This window comes from Equus quagga, chromosome 19, assembly GCF_021613505.1.
Source record: "Equus quagga isolate Etosha38 chromosome 19, UCLA_HA_Equagga_1.0, whole genome shotgun sequence".
Classification (NCBI taxonomy): Eukaryota; Metazoa; Chordata; class Mammalia; order Perissodactyla; family Equidae; genus Equus; species Equus quagga.
In genome coordinates this window covers 9,122,627-9,139,586 of record NC_060285.1, presented here as the reverse complement: position 1 = coordinate 9,139,586, position 16,960 = coordinate 9,122,627, and the positions used below count along the sequence as shown (strand labels likewise).

The 16,960-nt window shown below is 47.4% G+C and overlaps 1 protein-coding gene across 6 annotated transcripts in view; it reads right to left on the bottom strand.

The window, feature by feature from the left end:
- The window catches only part of MRTFA (myocardin related transcription factor A), a 91,520-nt gene that overhangs the window by 14,137 nt on the left and 60,423 nt on the right, over window positions 1–16,960 (bottom strand). For 5 of the 6 annotated variants that reach the window (XM_046646878.1, XM_046646879.1, XM_046646881.1 and 2 more), the window contains exons 3-5: window positions 5,956–6,011; window positions 3,518–3,593; window positions 2,434–2,595 (exon numbers count right to left, since the gene is read on the bottom strand). In XM_046646878.1, the coding sequence (XP_046502834.1) occupies window positions 2,434–2,595; window positions 3,518–3,593; window positions 5,956–6,011 (294 nt within the window). The other variant, XM_046646884.1, reaches the window with a different exon arrangement.

Sequence of the window (16,960 nt, the reverse complement as noted above, 5' to 3'; positions counted from 1 at the left end):
AAAGGGTGTGAGAGTGCGTGAGCGTGTAAGTGGATATGAGTATGTGCTGGGAGTGGCCATGGGGAGTGTGCAGGGAGACAGTGGGAGATAAGGCAGTCTGAAAAGTCCACTCCCATGCCCCCGTTCTCAGCAGGCCTCAGAACTGTCTTGGCTCCCTCCTTCTGCTCTCCACACTCAGCTTTGCCTCTTCCTTCTCGTCCACCTCAGCCTGGATTCGATTCCCTCCTCCTCCTCTTATCCTCCCAGCTCCTCAGCCTCTCCCTTGCCTCCCTCCTCTCAGCCCATAAACCTGCTCCATCTCTCCCAGCCTAAAAATCCTTCCTAAGCCACCCTCTCCCTTTCTGTCCCTTCTCCACTCACCTCTTGAGTAATCAAGTACATCTTCTGTCACCATTTCCTTTCCTCCTATTCATTCCCCGACCTGCAGGATCTAGCTTTTGCTGGTAAATGCTCCTTTCTCTCAAGTCACCCACGATCTCACTGGCAAACTAAACTACTTCCCAGTCCTTAAACAAGCCGTGTTCCACCAGGCCTCCAGGCGATTGCCCATGTTGCCCCCTCTGCTTGGAATGTCCTTCTGTACCTTCTCTACTTGGTAAACTCATTCAACTTCCAGGTTGACCCCAAATGTGCCATATTGTCTGTGGTACTTCCTGGGCCCCTGCCACCATGCCCAACCCTGAAAGAATCCTGTCTCAGCTGAGCTCCCACTCCACCTGACCACACGCCCCTTAGTCTATGTTGTCCACCACAGCAGCGGTCAGCTGGCCTGTCATGAACATTACTGCAAACAGCAGCAGCCCTTGCATGCGTCTCGCCAGGAGCCAAGGACTGCACTGGATCCTTTATATCCATGATTGCCTGTGAGCCTGCCAACTGTCCCGCAAGCCAGGTGACTCAGCTACAATGTCACAGGACCATGGCCTTTCTACTACACGGCACTGGCATCTGACTGGGAGTCAGACTCAGAAATCATTTGTTTCTACATCAGTCTTCTCCCATCAGACTGAATTCTTTCAGAGCAGCATCATATTTTGTTCATCTTTGTAACTGCAGGACTTCACACGGGGCCCGGCATGTTGCCAACTCTTGGCAAACATTTATCAGATTTAGGCTGGCTGGAGAGTCCAGAACTGACCTTGGCCCGAACATGAACTAGGGGCTGTTTTGGAATCCTGTGAAGACCTAGACAGGAAAACACTGAGATGGGGCAGGATGAACGCCAGGCCAAAGTGGTGAATTAAAAGGACTACAGCTCCCAAAAGGAAAGGGCTGTTGGGGCCCAGGGTGTGCCAGCCTCCAGCACGGCGGCCACCTCCTCCACTGCCCGGCCACCGTCTGCAGTGCAGATCAGGCCTGGGAAACCACAGTGTCCTGTGACTCGGGGCTCAGGTTCAGGGCCCATGGTGGCATGCTGTGGGATCAGCTCCTGTGGTTCCCTTTCACGCCCTGCCCAAAGAGCTAACTCACTATTACGGTAGGAACAGTGGAGCCTCCTTCTCCTGAAGGCAGGGCTACCTCTGAGGGATGGGAATGCCTGGCCTTGTCTGGGACCAGATCTTGGGCTCACTGCAGCAAAGGAGACAAGTCGTACCAAGAATTACCAAAACCTAAGAGCATCACATCCGAACACCTGACCATGGCACATGAGGCCCTGCACGTCCTGGACTCCACCCGCCTCCCACCTCACATCTTGACAGCCCCTCCTCCAGCTTCATGTCCAGGCTGCTCCTGGCCCTGTGCTGCTCTCCCTGCCTGGAGCACATACTCCCCCCTCACGTACACTTTAGTTTCTACTCACCCTGCAGCCTCAGTCTTGGCCATCACCTCCTTTGACACCACATCCCTGCCAGGCCAGGCTGGGTAACCCTCTGCTGTGTGCCCAGGCAGCCCGTGCTCCCTCTGGCACAGCCCTGCCTGTCTTGTCGTTCCTGTTTACCTACCTACATCCACCCCTAGGCATGAGCTCTGTAAGGACAAGGGGCTTGGCCTACTTTGTGGGGCTGTGGTCCTAGCACCCAGCATACTGCTTGGATCAATCAATATTTGTTCAGTGAAATATCTGTGGAAAGTGCCAGGCTAGAAAAAGGGATTTCACTAAGAAAAAGAACAGACTTTTAATCCCTAGCATCTCCACGTGTTCACACACCTCAATCCTGACATCAGTCAACCCTGTGAGAAAGGAGTAAGGTCCTGAGTTTACAGAGATGAAGGTGGACAGAGGCCTCTCTGTGACCTAATTATTTGTTTTGGCATGGCACTGATCTCTGAGACCATGGGCACTGTCCCAAGATGATATGGCCTGTTTATCAGGCTCTACACTCCACACTTCAGTTTCCCAAGTCTAAGCAGGAAGTCAAAGACCAAGAAGCCAAGAGCCCCTCCCTCTGCATCTGGCCTGCATGTCCACGCAGATGGCTGGGGTCCCCTCACCAATGATGGCTTCTTTCAAGCTGGACTCCACAGGCAGGATGTTCTTCTCCACCAGCTCCATGGGGCCAGGCCTCTGTGCGATCTTCTCGTTGAGGTCATCGGCCAGTCTGGCTCTCTTCAGCTTCAGCTGCTTGGCCTGGAGGGAAGGCTCAGCCGACGTCTCTGTCCGTGGGAGAGAATGCAGGGCAGGAGGATGTAGGAATGGACCTGGTTCTGCCCTGGGAACTCCAGAGCAGCCCTCCTTCCCTCTGGGGAAGGAGCAGAGACCATCAGAATGGAAAGCGCATCCCCGGCAGAGTAGAGTGGCCTGGCTTGAAGTGTCACAAGGACAGAAGAAGGGGCCCCCACTGTGGACAGTCTGTGGTCACACACAACAATGGTCACCAGGCACAGGCCAGCCCAGAGGATTTTCTGAGGTGGAGCTACAGAGTTGAAAATGCACCAGACGATGGAGTGGTCTTCCCTCTCCCTCAAGTTTGCTGTGTTACGGGGCCAATCCACCTCCCTGATCTGGGTCTCAGTGTCTTCGTCTGCAAAATGTGGGGTTCAGACTAGGAAAGTTCTCTTCCAACCCCAAAGTTGGCTCAAAAGTAAGTAAAAAATGGATAGATTCATGCTTCTTTCAGCAGCCAAAACCTTTCCTTCACTAGAGTGTGGAAAGAAGTGTGTACTGGGGCCGGGTGGAGTATGTCTACAACGATCTTACTTGTACATCACAGGTGCTCAAGTAAATGCTGAGTGAATGAATGAATGAATGAATGAAAACAGAAAGCAAATGCATTTTAAAACAGATTGTGGAGGAAAAGATTTCATACCAAGGGATGATGAGACCCAGGGCCCCTGCATGGCCACAAGAGAAAACGGCAAGCCAAGCCAAGACAAAGTGACTGTGCATCTTTGGGAATTCCCAAACCCAGGGGTGACTGCACAGCACTGCTGTCTTACTGTGGTAAGGCTCTGGCTTACCAACCGCTGACAGAAATGGGAGTGGTGAGAAAGAGGGAAGAAGAAAGGTGGGTGGTGCAACAGTGAGAAGAGAATGAGAACATGGTTTAGAGGAAGAAGCATTTCCAATATAACACACCTTCCAAAATGTGCATCCTGACCAGCTCCGATCTCTCTGGCCGGGAACGAATCTTCCGTTTCAGGTAGTCCTCTGTCTACAGAAAAAACACACCAGGAAGCTCTCAAATCCAGGTCACAAGGTTACAGCATGGACAGGACCAGAAAGTAGCTGCCGCTTTAGTGGCTGCTGTTGGTCACCTCCGCAGCCCCCATGATCTCAACTTGGAGACTGCAGGGTTCTGAGGCAAGGGGAGGCTGGCGGAGGCAGGCCTGGGGAGGATGCATTCATTTCCATGCACCTGCCCAGGGCACCATCATCTGTCAAGACCACTTGTCTTGTCTCTCTGAGGCTGGACTACTAAAGAAATTTTTTAAAAATCTGTTACTTTTCTTATCATAAATGTAATATATGTTCATAAAAGAAAATTATAAAGTAAAACAACAATAAAAAATTTTTAATCATCCCACTGTTAGTATTTGGAGATATTTGTTTCTGATCATTCTTCCTGCAGAAGTTTAATTTTGCAGACTTATAATCATATTGAAAATAATTTTATATCTTATTTCAAAAAATCTAGTATTGTATGATCTCATGAGCATTTTTCCATTCATTCTGAATGGCTGCCAAGTAGAATACTAATTTTGACACATAGTATCACAGCTCTAGTTCCTTGAAGTCCAGCATCTTCATTTCTCCATTTCTGAGACTCCAGGAGAACTAAATAAATCTCTTCACAGTCCCAGAGCCAGCCCACTGCCCAGCGCCCATGTTCTGATGTATCTCTGACCCTAGATCTGTCTAACTCCAGAGCCTGTGCTCTCAACCCCTGCACCAGAATTTCTCAAACTGTAGGTCAAGACCATCAGTGGATCAAAACCAGCCCAGGACAGGACACTGCAGAGTAGAGTAGAACAGAACATGAAATGTCAGAGCACACTGCATGGAGTAACAGTATACACCTGGCCCTTGTCTGCTGCCTCAGTGCTCTGATGGGGCAGCTCTGTGCCAGCCCAGGGGTGACGCTGAGCTCTCCAGGAGACAGTTTCAAGCTGTGAGCTCTGGGTCTGTCAGCCTATGTGCGGGGGACAGAAGCACTGCCGCAGCTGCTGCAGAAGGTGGCAGAACGGGCGTCGGACACTGAGGTCTTCACGGACATCAGAGGAGGGAGATTTCCTCAGCCATCAGAAGTTCTGAACAGTGGCCGAGGCCAAGGCAGAATACAGTACTGATTAAGAAAATAGCCGGAGTCCACAGACCAACGTTTGAGTCCCAGCTTCGCCACTTACTAGCTGGACAAGTTAGTTAACCTCTCTTAGCTGCAGCTAGAAAATGAAGATAATAACACCTAATTTGTAAGAGCTGATGTAAGCATAAACAAGAAAATGACATTATTTCACATACAAAAGTGCTCAAGAGAACAGCAGCTGTTCTAATTCATTCATATTTACTCCTTGCCTCCTTGAGAAGCAGTCCGGGACATCACACCCAGTCTTACGAGTGGGTCGGGGGCACAGGCAATGCCATTCCTTCCTCCCACCGCTGTATCCTCTAACACTCCCAGCAAGTAAAACAGTGCAGTTTGTTACTGCTTTGGTTCCCATTACCCATGATCTCATTCTTCCCATTCACTCTAAGAATTAACCATGATTTTTCTTAGAGAATTAAAAATAAAATAAAAAGAGAAGACAGTAAGAAAATCTTGGAGGTCAGTATCTCGGAGTCTCCGAAAGAGCTGTTGGTCGGGAGCCATGGCCTACGATCCTCCATTTGGGGAGGTTCTCTTCCCTTGTCTTTCACGTAAAAGAAAAAAGTGAAGGGAGTGTGAGGCGGAAGCAGCCTCCAGCGACTTCCCCTTCTCCACCCACACTGGGCAGCAGAATATCCCCCGAGGCCCCTGAGGGAACTGAAACCGAGGGGAGACACCGCAGCAAGCCAGGTGCTGCTGCATGAACCTAGGCTCAGAGGGGGCCCCCGCTGCCGCTGCCACAGCCTCAAGCGGACACTGGCTGCTCAGGGCACATGGAGACCAGGGAGGTCTCCTGCCCCTTGAAAGGCCCATCCTGGAGAGGTGTGGGCAGTGCAGCCACCGATATGGAGGGACCACCACTTAGCAAGCTTTTCCATGGCTGGTGCTTGTGTCCTAACCATCTACAAAAGCTTAAGTGGAATTAAAGATGGGAAAGTACTAGCGGTCTCCAAAGCAACAGGAGGAGGATCAGTGACCAGCACATACACCTAAATACAATAAAGGAGAAAACTCATTCTGACCATGTTCCGTATCATTACGCTGGGAGATGGCTCGGGGTGGGGATGAAGTAGAAAAGGCAGACCTTTCTCTTTAGAACTGAGAGGCAAGGGCTGACCTGGAGGCAGGCTAGACGGGAAGGAACATAACCAACAACGCAACAGGCTCTGAAAGTGCTCTTTGGAGGCCCGGGGGGAAGAAGGCGCCTTACCCTGGCCCGCTCCAAGCTCCTTCTCTGCTCATGAAATGCAGCTGGACTTTTCAAAGCTGTTGGGAAAAGAATCATAAAAGAATTACTTTATAGAGAAGCATCATGCCTACCACTACAAGTTACAGTGGAGAAGGCATCTTAAATTCAAGTTAATTTTAGCAGTATTCTTAATATAAGCTGAAGTGAAGAGGAAAATGGCACTTGAGTAAGCATGTATCCTTACGGTTCAGCTGCCCCAGTAAAACAATTTTGCTTACTTTATTCCTAATAGGAATAGTTACTGCCTGAGCTTGGGCTCTATAAAGTGCACCCACAGAAGGCAACTTTGAAAAATATCCTGGACCTGTTACAGGACTCTTAGCTACACAATCCTTATCGATCAGTCAATGCTCCAAGCATGCCTGTTGGGCCTCGCCTTACTCCTGGGGAGACAGGGACACGGGGGCAGAGCTGCACATCGGGTCTACCTTACTTCTTCAGCCTCATCAGGAATCTCAAAGTGACCAACCTGTCTGAATGGGGCAGCTAAACCAAAAAGACATGTCTACTTGGGTGCCAGCTCCTTCTTCACTTCAGCTGATATTAATAGTGCTGCTAAAATTAACTTGAATTTCATCTCTAAGGACTAAAGGGACTCCACGGTGATTGTGTGGCTGACCCTGGTGCACACAAGCAGCAGCGTCAGCTCACTGCAGGGCTCGCTGCAGCCCGTCCAGGACTCAGCTGTTCTGGGGCTGGCACCACATGAGCACAGCTCCTGACTCAGCAAACGATGCTGAGGTGGGGAAACCAAGCCAGGACCCTCTTCAAAGGCATCACCATGAAGAGAGTTTTGTGTCAAAAACTCGGCTGTAAGGACAAATAATGAGTTGGGACACCCTGAGGAGACGAGGGGAAAAGGCCTGAGTCACTTCAAGCAGGGAACAGCAGCAACAAGAGAGAAATGTACAAGACAGTGGTCAGTTTCACTTCTGCTACCCTAGAATTTCAGAACAGCTGTGAAACTGTGTGTGGAGATAACTTTTGCCAGGCTGCTGGCTGTGGTGGGAGTACAGGGGCAAGGGGACGCTAAAAGTAGCAAGGGCATAGATATGACCCTATCCTGCCTGGGCCTTTGTGTTTCCTCCCCCGATGCCACTCCCAGGAGCTGGGCTTCAGCAGCAGCAGTCCCAGAAGAAAAAGCTGCTCCACACATCCCAGCAGCACTTATTTACAAGAAAAATTTTTTTTAAACAGGATAAAAAAGAAACTATCATTTTAAAAAGATCAGTTGAGAGCCCAGCCCATCTTCCAACAGCAGGGGGAGCGCTAGATTTAACAGCCAACCTCTAAGAAAAGCCACAGGCTCCCTCCCCAACCCACCAGAGCAGTCAGGGCACCGTCCTGCGATCCCAGCTCTAATCTGGGGAGGTCTTGGGCATCTCAGTGGGTAAGCAGACAGCCCCTGCACCTGCTTCTCTGGATAAATCTGGCTCAACTCCACAATCAGTCTCGCAAAGGCCTGACCCACAGGAATCTGTACTGGGTGTGATGGACGTCAGGGAATGAACACACAGCCTTGCTGTGGAGGGCTTATCACACAGATGAGACAGTAAGTACGAAGAATCAGAGAAAACTCAGTGTCCGCCCCACCTCCCCGCAGCTTCCTTTCTGCCTTATCTTTCTCTGTAGCACTTGTCACCTAGGCTATCTATCTTTCGCAGTCATACCACACCTTTCTCAGTTGTTTATTGTCAACCTCCCACCCTTAAGATAAGCCCCATCAGGGCATGCAGGGGTTTTATCTATTTCTTTCATTTCTGACAGTATCCCCAGTGCCTAGAGTCCCCAGCACTTAATTCTTCCAGTGAATGAATGACTATTCTATAAGAAATGGATACAAAGTGTACACTAATGACAGGAAAACTAGAGGATTCTGTGGAAGAGCTCTGAACTTTCATCTGACAGCCAGAATTATGGCTCTCCTCTGGGTTCAAAGTCCCAGACAATCAAGACATTCATGGTCTTTTCCTGGGACCTACCAGTGACCACTAGGGTGAGACCGGCTATGACTGCTTTCTGGGGCTTATTCTCTCCTTCTGGAGAGTGAGAACCTGCCTCCTCCCAGAACTCCTGTAAGAATCAAGTGAGAGCAAAAGTGCTCAGAAGCAAGAGGTGTGCACACCGGTGAGTTAAGGTGTGCTGCCATCAAACGCAGGGATTGGCTGAACTGTGGGTTCAATTCCCACATAGGCCTGCTAGTTTCTGCGCCACAGCCACAGATTATCTGTCAAAACCTCGGCTGGCTTGCTGCCTCAGCAACCTACCATTGACTATCCCAAGGCATAAGGCACAAATCCAACTTCCGGAAAAACAACTCACAAAGCACAGAATTTCCTGGTGGAAGGGGAGTGTACCATCTTCAGGTACGTCAGGATGATGCACCACTAAAGGAGATAGGCGACAGGTGAACTACTGCAGTGTGCATGACTTCCTGTTGGTTCCACTGCAAGGAAATTTTCACATAATACCAAGGAAGAGATTAATATTTAGAGTGCCTACTTATGTGGCAGGTACTGTTCTAGATACTTTAAATTTTATCTAATTTAATATTCCTAGTGATTTCATGTGGTAGGTAGCATTCCATTTCACAGATAACAACAGGCTCGGACAGGCCAGTATACGGTAGGGTTAGACAGTCTAACTCTGTCTCACTCTCAAGTCAGAGTTCTTTCTACTCTTAACTTCTTCAAAAAGTGGAGAAGAAAGATCTTATTGGATGGGGAGGCAAGGAGACTTCAATACATGTACTCTCAGATGTAGGGCCAGGTGCAGGTAATGTGGGAAGGTCAGCTTGACCACAGGACTGAGCACAAACAGGTGTAAGGAAGGCTCAGAAGAGGGGTTCAAAGTGACTGCAGGCACAGAAAGCTTTGACCTGAAACCCGGGGTTCACCATGGAGCTTAAGGAACAGCCTTCAGCACTGATATTAGGAGACAAGCCCGGAGCGCAACGGGAAGACCAGAGGAAGTCATTAGCTGCTCAGGGCCCCGTAAAGATAACCAGAAATGAGGACCAAGAAAAGAATTCAAGACAATAATTACCAATCCCAAAAGACTGTTTCATTTTATAAAAACAACAAGAACATTATAATCTCATTGAATTCTCTTAACAACCCATGAGGCAGGGACCATTATTCCAACTTTTACATGATGAAACTAACCCTGCAGTAGCCTGTGAGGTCATCCATGGAGCAGGGGTCCCCAGCTCAGGCCTAGTTCTGTCTTCCCTTTCTTCCTTCATCTAAACCTTCTGACAAGTGTGTCTGTTTTTCTTAGTCCTTGAATAGCCCCCTCACTTTCTGCTGCTCTTCCCCCACTTCTCATTCTGCCCTCTGATGGCAAGGTCAGCAGTTTCAACAGCTAGTTCTAACAGGTGAAACGAGAGCGGGCAGCGGCCCTTCTTTCTTCAGGTCTGTCAGGACTCCCGTAAGGCACGTCTCAGGTTCATGTGGGAGAGACTGGCGCTGGGGCAGCCAGTGCTCTCGGTTCTCTGGGGTTTGGCGTGGAGGGCACTCCTATGCATGTCCAGACAGCTCTGTTAAAAGCCTCAGCTGTGGAGGGTAAGCTAATGAAGGAGATGTAGGGAGATAAAGGTAAGCCCTGCGCTTCCCTGACGTAGGAGCAAGTGGCAAAGTACAGTTAAAATCACCTCAGGCCTCTGTGCTAAGGAATGAGACACAACGAAACACAGCAAGCAGAAAATAGATTTTAAAGTTTAGGCCTCTGCTAGTTGTGGAAAAACCCAAAACACTCAAAGTTAACCCATAAATGTGTGTCCAGCTGGGAGGACTGCATTCATCTTGCACCTCCGTCTCCCTTTTCCTCACTGCCTTAATGGCTTTGCCAGAGAAGCCAGGATATTACTCAGAAATTTCATTTTCCCAGAAACTCCTAGAAGGTAGTCTCTGAAAGAGAAGCCCCCAAAGGCCAACGGAAACTCAAGAGCTGCGCAGGCTGTTTATAAGAGTGCACATTTTCGGTGTCAGAGGGCAGTCTTGATCCTTTGGAACTCCCACCCTCTGGGAGCTGGTTTCACTGGAACACTTGTACTGCTTTGTGTGAACAAGGAGAAGTGTGCAGCACGTACTGAAAGGAAAAATAACCAAGCTCCCCAGGAAATCCATGAACAGAAGTGGCTAAGAGGAGTGGCATTCTTAATCACAGTTTCAGTTCCAGATGCAAGTCCCGCCCCTGGCTGGCTATAACCACCCATTAACATTCTGTTCCCTCTCTCCAGCACCCATTTTCTTTCTCCCTTTATATGTTTGCTGCCCTAACTAAATGAGGTCATTTGTGAACTAAAAAGAGAAAAATTACTTCAATTTTTTTTTTTTTTGAGGAAGATGGCCCTGAAGTAACAACTGCCACCAATCCTCCTCTTTTTGCTGAGGAAGGCAGCCCCTGAGCTAACATCCATGCCCATCTTCCTCTACTTTATATGTGGGACACCTACCACAGCATGGCTTGCCAAATGGTGCCATGTCCGCACCTGGGATCTGAACCAGTGAACCCCGGGCTGCCAAAGCGGAATGTGGGCACTTTACCGCTACGCCACCAGGCTGGCCCCATTTCAATTTTCTTTTTAAAAAGATACTGCCATCCCCTTCCAAGGGGGAGCTCACTGCCGTGCTCAGTGTGTCTACAAGATCTGTGGCTTACAATGCAAGAGGACTGAGATGGAGCGGTCTTGATTCAATCTAGCACTGAAGGGTAAGTATGAGGACCCTTAAACCAACCTATCACATTAATTTAGAGCATTCAACCAGCACTTTCCCATCACTGGCCCCAGATTTACTTAAACATGTAGGCAAGTGAAAGTCTTCAAGGATCCACAAAGCAGTACGGGAAATGCATCTCATCAGGGAACGACAGCAATTAACCATGAAGCCTCATTTCCTCCTCATTATCATTAAGGAATATTTATTAGGTGCCTGGGTCTGAATGTCACTTTATTAGGTGCTGACATAATAAAAATGACGGTTCCCATCCTTGATAAGATACTATGCCAGAAGCTCACCAACAATTCTGTATTTAGAAGAACTCAAAAGGCCATGAACAGTTCAGCTAACAGAGGTCAACAGAGAGCCACGGTCCAAGGAGTCTTTCTTTCAGGCAAGCCTGCTCGATTTCTTTTTCCACTGTAGGAGTAGCGGACATAACGCACAGTGCATCAGTGAGCGCTGTGTGCATGTATGGGAACGAACATATTTAACAAGCAAGGTGGGAAACCAAAAATATATCCATCCAGCCATCTATCCAATAAACAATTCTTAAGTAATAACTATGCTAGTTACTGAGCACAAGGATACACAGGATGGGGTCCCACCCCTCAAAGGCAGCTTCGTGGTCTAGTTAGGGAAAAAGACAAATAATTACAATACAAGATGGAAGTACAATTGTAGAGGTAATTTAAAGTGTTACATAGGACAGAAGACGCAAAATTCAGCCTGAGGAAAGACTGAATGAACTGTCCATGTAGATTCGAGAGAGAAAACCCAAATGAACAGAATAGAAACACTACAGGCAGACAAGGAAGGGAGTGGGGAGGTCATCTGAGGCTGAGGAAGAGCAAGAGCATGAAAGTACGAAAGAGCACAACAAGTCAAGGGACTACAAGTAGTTTGATATGGTTGGACCAAGGAGTTCATGTGGGGACGATGAGGCTGGAAGGGGAAGCAGGGCCTAGCCCTTTAATGTGCTATTGCAGGGACTTCTGCATCCGAGAAGATGGAGTAGATATACTTTTCTCTTATATCTTCCCACTAAGTACAACTAAAAACTCTGGACATTATGTATAAAACTAACATAAGTAGGCTCTGAAACACAGAGAGAAAGCAGACTGGCTAGTGACCTTGGGACCTGAAGAACAACACAGTTGTGAGTTCCTGGGTTTCCTCATACATCCAAGACTTGGAGGTGAAAAAGATGGCAACTTGTAAATGCTAATAAAGGCGGACAAAAAAGCCCCAACAAAACCTACTCCCGCTTCCCAAATGACTAGGAAAAGGGCAGCCTAGCAAGACAGAAAACTTCTAGACAATAATCATTCTACTCCAGCGAGACACCAAAAGAAAAAACAGTGGCCTCATCCCACCCCTACCAGGAAAGGCCAAACGGGGAGTGTCGACTTCCACCCTTGCAAGTCTACAATGAAGCACTCCGATACCCCTGCCTGAGGGGTGTCAAGGAAGGCCAAGTAAGAAGCTGGGGTTTTCACTCCCACCTGCCAGTAACAAACACCCTCCCCCTGGCCCAAGGAATAAGTGGAGACCAAGTGGGGAGGCTGGACTTAATAATGAGGCCTCCTGCCGCATCCCTGCTGAGTTGATGTGAGGAGAGGGCTGGTAAAGAGTCAGGACTTTCACCGTGGCCAGTGATAAGAAGGTCACTCCCATTCAGGAAAAAATCTAACATTGTGTCATCCAAGCCCTAGAGGAAAGGAAAAAGAAGGTGGGTTGAAAAAGTACTTAAAGAAATAAATGGCTGAAAACTTCCCAAATTTGGCAAGAGACATAAGTATAGATTCAAGAAGCTGAGCAAACCTCAAACAAGATACACTCAAAGAAACTCATGGCAGGATATACCATAACTAAACTTTTGAAAATTAAAGACACAGAAAAAACTTGAAAGCATTTACCTAATGGTTTTAGCATCTATTTCTGATCCCTGCCTGAAATCAATTATTATACTGCGAATTGCAAAACAGTGAGAAGTGCATGTTCACAAGATCACTCTAATGATAATCAAGAGGCCATTTATTTATTTATTTATTTTGAGGAAGACTGGCCCTGACCTAACATCTGTGCCCATCTTCCTCTACTTTATATGTGGAACACCTACCACAGCATGGTGTGCCAAGTGGTGCCATGTCCGCACCTGGGATCCGAAGTGGCGAACCCCGGGCCGCCGAAGAGGAACGCGTGCACTTAACTGCTGAGCCACTGGGTCGGACCCAAGAGGCCATTTAGAAGAACAAAATGGCGTAACTGGGTGAATGGTTGTGCCATTAACACTCCCAGACAGGGGATACAGGAGGAGTAAGCTTGGGACAGGGTAGGAGAGATTGTGTTGAGTTTTGGGCATGCTAAATATGAGTTGATTGTGAGACATCCTATTAAGAGATGTGCAAGTGGGGTATGTGTCTGTGTACACACGTGTGTGTGTAACATCATCTAGGGATAACGTGACACATGTAGAAAAAGAAGACAATATTTCCCAGGCTGAATCTTAAGAGAATCCCAGAAGTTAAGGATACATGATGAAGAGAGCCCAGCAAAGGAACGTGAGGAGGGTCACAGAGGCAGGAGAGGGCTAGGCAAAGCTGATTTTAGGAGAAAGCCTCAAGAAAAAGGATGTAGGTAGAAAGAGAGAGATGTTAATAGCAGGTCAGACAAAATAAGGCTTGCAAAGTTTCCAGAGGATTACTGATACTTAGGACATGGTCACTGGTCTCAGAGCTCTGCCAATGGGCTGGTGGAGGCAGAAACCAACTGCAACAGATTGAGGAATAGGAGGCGAGGAAGTGGAGTCCAGAGGTTTATGCCCCCTAAGAGGTTAAGATGTGCTAACAGTTAATTACTCACTCATTCCCCCAACAAATATGTATTGAGAGCCCACCTGTCAGCCCCTGTTGTGGTGCCGGACTATTCATGTTCCTCTGGAGCTTACAGCTTAGTGAAGAATGACACACAAAACAAACATATAACAGGAGGAGGAGACACATGCTATGAAGAAATATAAAGCAGAGCATGGGCGAGAGAGAGTGATGGGGTAAGAGCATTTTATATGGAGTGGTCAGGAAAGACTTTCTGATGTGATGTTTGAGCAAAGACCTGGAGGAAAGGAGTAGGCCCTGCAGCCATGTGGGGAAGAGCCTTCCAGGCAAGGAGAATGGCAAGTGCAAAGGCCCTAAGTGGGAAGCTGCCTGCCTGACAGAGAAATGTCAAGAAGGCCGGGTAGCAGAGCAGACTGAACAAAGAGGAGAGTGGGAGAAGATGCAGTGAGGGGGTTAGCCACAAAGGGCCATGTGGGACTTCGGACTTTACTCTGTTCTCAAGTGGTACTAGAGGAAATGAAATCGGGAGAAGAAATAAAGTAGGACTGCGCCTGTCAACCTTGCCATTGAAAAAAAGGCTCCTGGGGGTAACATAAATAAAAAGATTTGCTTCAACTGGTTTCCTTGTTTTCCTCTGATATTTGCAAAGTGTGTTGGGAATTACCTTACTTGAGCTTCTTGGTACCTATTATTTCCCACATTTTATAAAGGAGAACTGACTTGCCAGAGATCACAACTGATTAAATTGAGGAACAAAGACTAGCCTCTGGTTCTTCTGATTCCGTTCAAAAAATTCAGATCTTTTTATTTATGTATATTTCAGTATAAGAGATGCAGAGGGTGGAGGGTGGGAGTGAGGTGAAGAAAACATACTTCACTGATCAAGTATCTTTTTCTTTTTCTTTTCTAAAACTTGATAGTTAAAAAACAAAAAACAAAAAAAACCCACTGATTTTAATCTGATCATTTACATTTTGCTTTCTTCTCTTGGCTATTCCTCTGGAAAGAAATGCTGCCTTGTCCTTTTCTTTAATATTGGCAATGGGACAGAAGGGAGGACCTCAGACATAACCTCAGAAAATGTCAAGCAGGTACACATTCTCCCATTCCCTTCCCCTCCAGCCCTCTCTTGAAGAGGCCAACACAGCAAAAGAGGGAGTTGCTGTATAATCAAACTCCTTCCAAAGTTAACTGACTCTTTTGCCACATCCTTTGGCCCAAGCACAGAAGTTTGTCACACAGCTCCAGGCAGTTCATTAACTCTGCCCAACTGACCACTGACACGGTACAAGCCAGAAGAGGGGCAGGCGAGGCAGGCTGCTCCCAGTATTGGGACAGGGCTTCATAAGCTGCCAACACCCAATCATTTTACATGTAGCAGCCTCAACAGTCTTAGAAATTTGTCATCAACTCTTGAATCACATGGACAGGGCCATCTTCTACTTTGTAACTCCTGGGGAGAAGAGAATAACAATATTCTGTGTCATCACTAAAAATGAAAAGGGGAAAGATGCCAGCAGCCGTTGGTCCAGTGTTTCTCCGAGTACAGTTCAAGAGCCATGCGCATTAAAATCTAGTCTCTGCAGTGCAAGAATCTCTCTGGAACGCAGATTCCTTGCCTTCAAGAAGTTTAAACTTTAGTAAGCTCTTCGAGGATTCTGGTGCCATTAAAACTCAAAAACCACACTGTTGGTGGGAATGCAAACTGGTACAGCCACTATGGAAAACAGTATGGAGATTTCTCAAAAAGTTAAAAATAGAAATACCCTATGACCCAGCCATCCCATTACTGGGTATCTATCCTAAGAACCTGATATCAGATATCTCAAGAGTCCGTTGCACCCCTATGTTCATCGCAGCATTATTTACAATAGCCAAGACGTGGAACCAGCCTACATGCCCAGAAACTGATGATTGGATAAAGAAGATGTGGTATATATACACAATGGAATACTACTCAGCCATAAAAAAAGACGAAATTGGCCCATTCACAACAATGTGGATGGACCTCGAGGGCATTATGTTAAGCGAAATAAGTCAGTCAGAGAAAGACGAACTCTATATGACTCCACTCATAGGTGGAAATTAGTATATTGAGAAGGAGATCTGATCGGTGGTTACCAGGGAAAAGGGGGGGGTGGGGGGAGGGTACGGAGGGGGAAGTGGTGTACCCACAACATGACTAACAAAAATGTACAACTGAAATTTCACAAGCTTGTAATCCATCATAACATAAAAAAAAAAAAAAAAAAAACTCAAAAACCATTGTTTCCCTACCCTAGTCCAAAAGGCAGAGGAAAGGTGACACTGCAGATGAGAAATTAAAGATTTTTATTTGCTCATTCTTTACCACCAGGGGCTAAGGGACTAAAAAGTACACCTAGTAAGGTCTTAATAATTTTTTTCAACAGCTTAATTCAAAATTTCAACTCTGCTGGCTGTGTAGGTACCGACAAATTGGTAAAGAGTTTAGTCTCCTGAGACCCTTTCAGGGTCACTGCTTCGAGTTGCAAAGTGTGTATTTCTGAGTCAAAGGATCAGGGCCTCCTGCCATTTCCCTCACACCCTGGCTAGGGCCTAATTCAGCTGGACAGATTCCACACCCTGCTGTTTGTACCTGGGGCCTGGCAATCCCCCTCAATGGAAGGCAGCTACAGAAATGCAGTCCCTGGTCTCTGCACGCAGCAGGTGAGGAGCACAGAGGTTCTTGGGTGTCAATAAAGGAAATGGGGAGGGTCACCTACATCCCGAGTGACGAAAGCACAGAGGTCACTGGTGTGTAAGGGATGACACTAGCATTTTGGTAGATGATTTTTCTTAGCATTCTGTTTCCAAGTAGAGCAGGGGCTCCTAACTTGGGGCACACTGTACCAGCTTTAGAGTATCTATGAATTCCCAGAAACTGTGCCTGAATTTGGGGGACCTTCTTAGGCAACTGTCTCGTGAGAGGATGTGTAAGATTTTGAAAGGACCATCAATGGCACAAAAGAAATCAAGAACCTCTGATTTAACTAAGGAGTATTAGGACAGAAGTAGGAAGATGCCCATGGCCTTCAAGCCTCACAGCCAGCAGACAAGAGCAGCAACTTAGCAATTTTACTGGAGGGCTTAAAAAACGACAGGGTTACCTTCACCCACACCACCAACTTCCACCTCACACCCCTAACTACGGGTCCTGATCTGATGCCGTTTTCAATTTTCAAAGTCTAAATTTTGGAGAAAGTACGCATCAGGCTATCATCATAAAATTCCTATATCAATAAGAATCATCAGACTGTGACCTTCAGGAATTGGCATGGGGTTTGGAGCCAGACGACCTGGATTGAATCTGCTTCTGTCTTTTAGTGGTGGTGTGACCTTGGGCAAGTCACATGGCCCCTCTGAGCCTCAGTATCCTCATCCACAAAA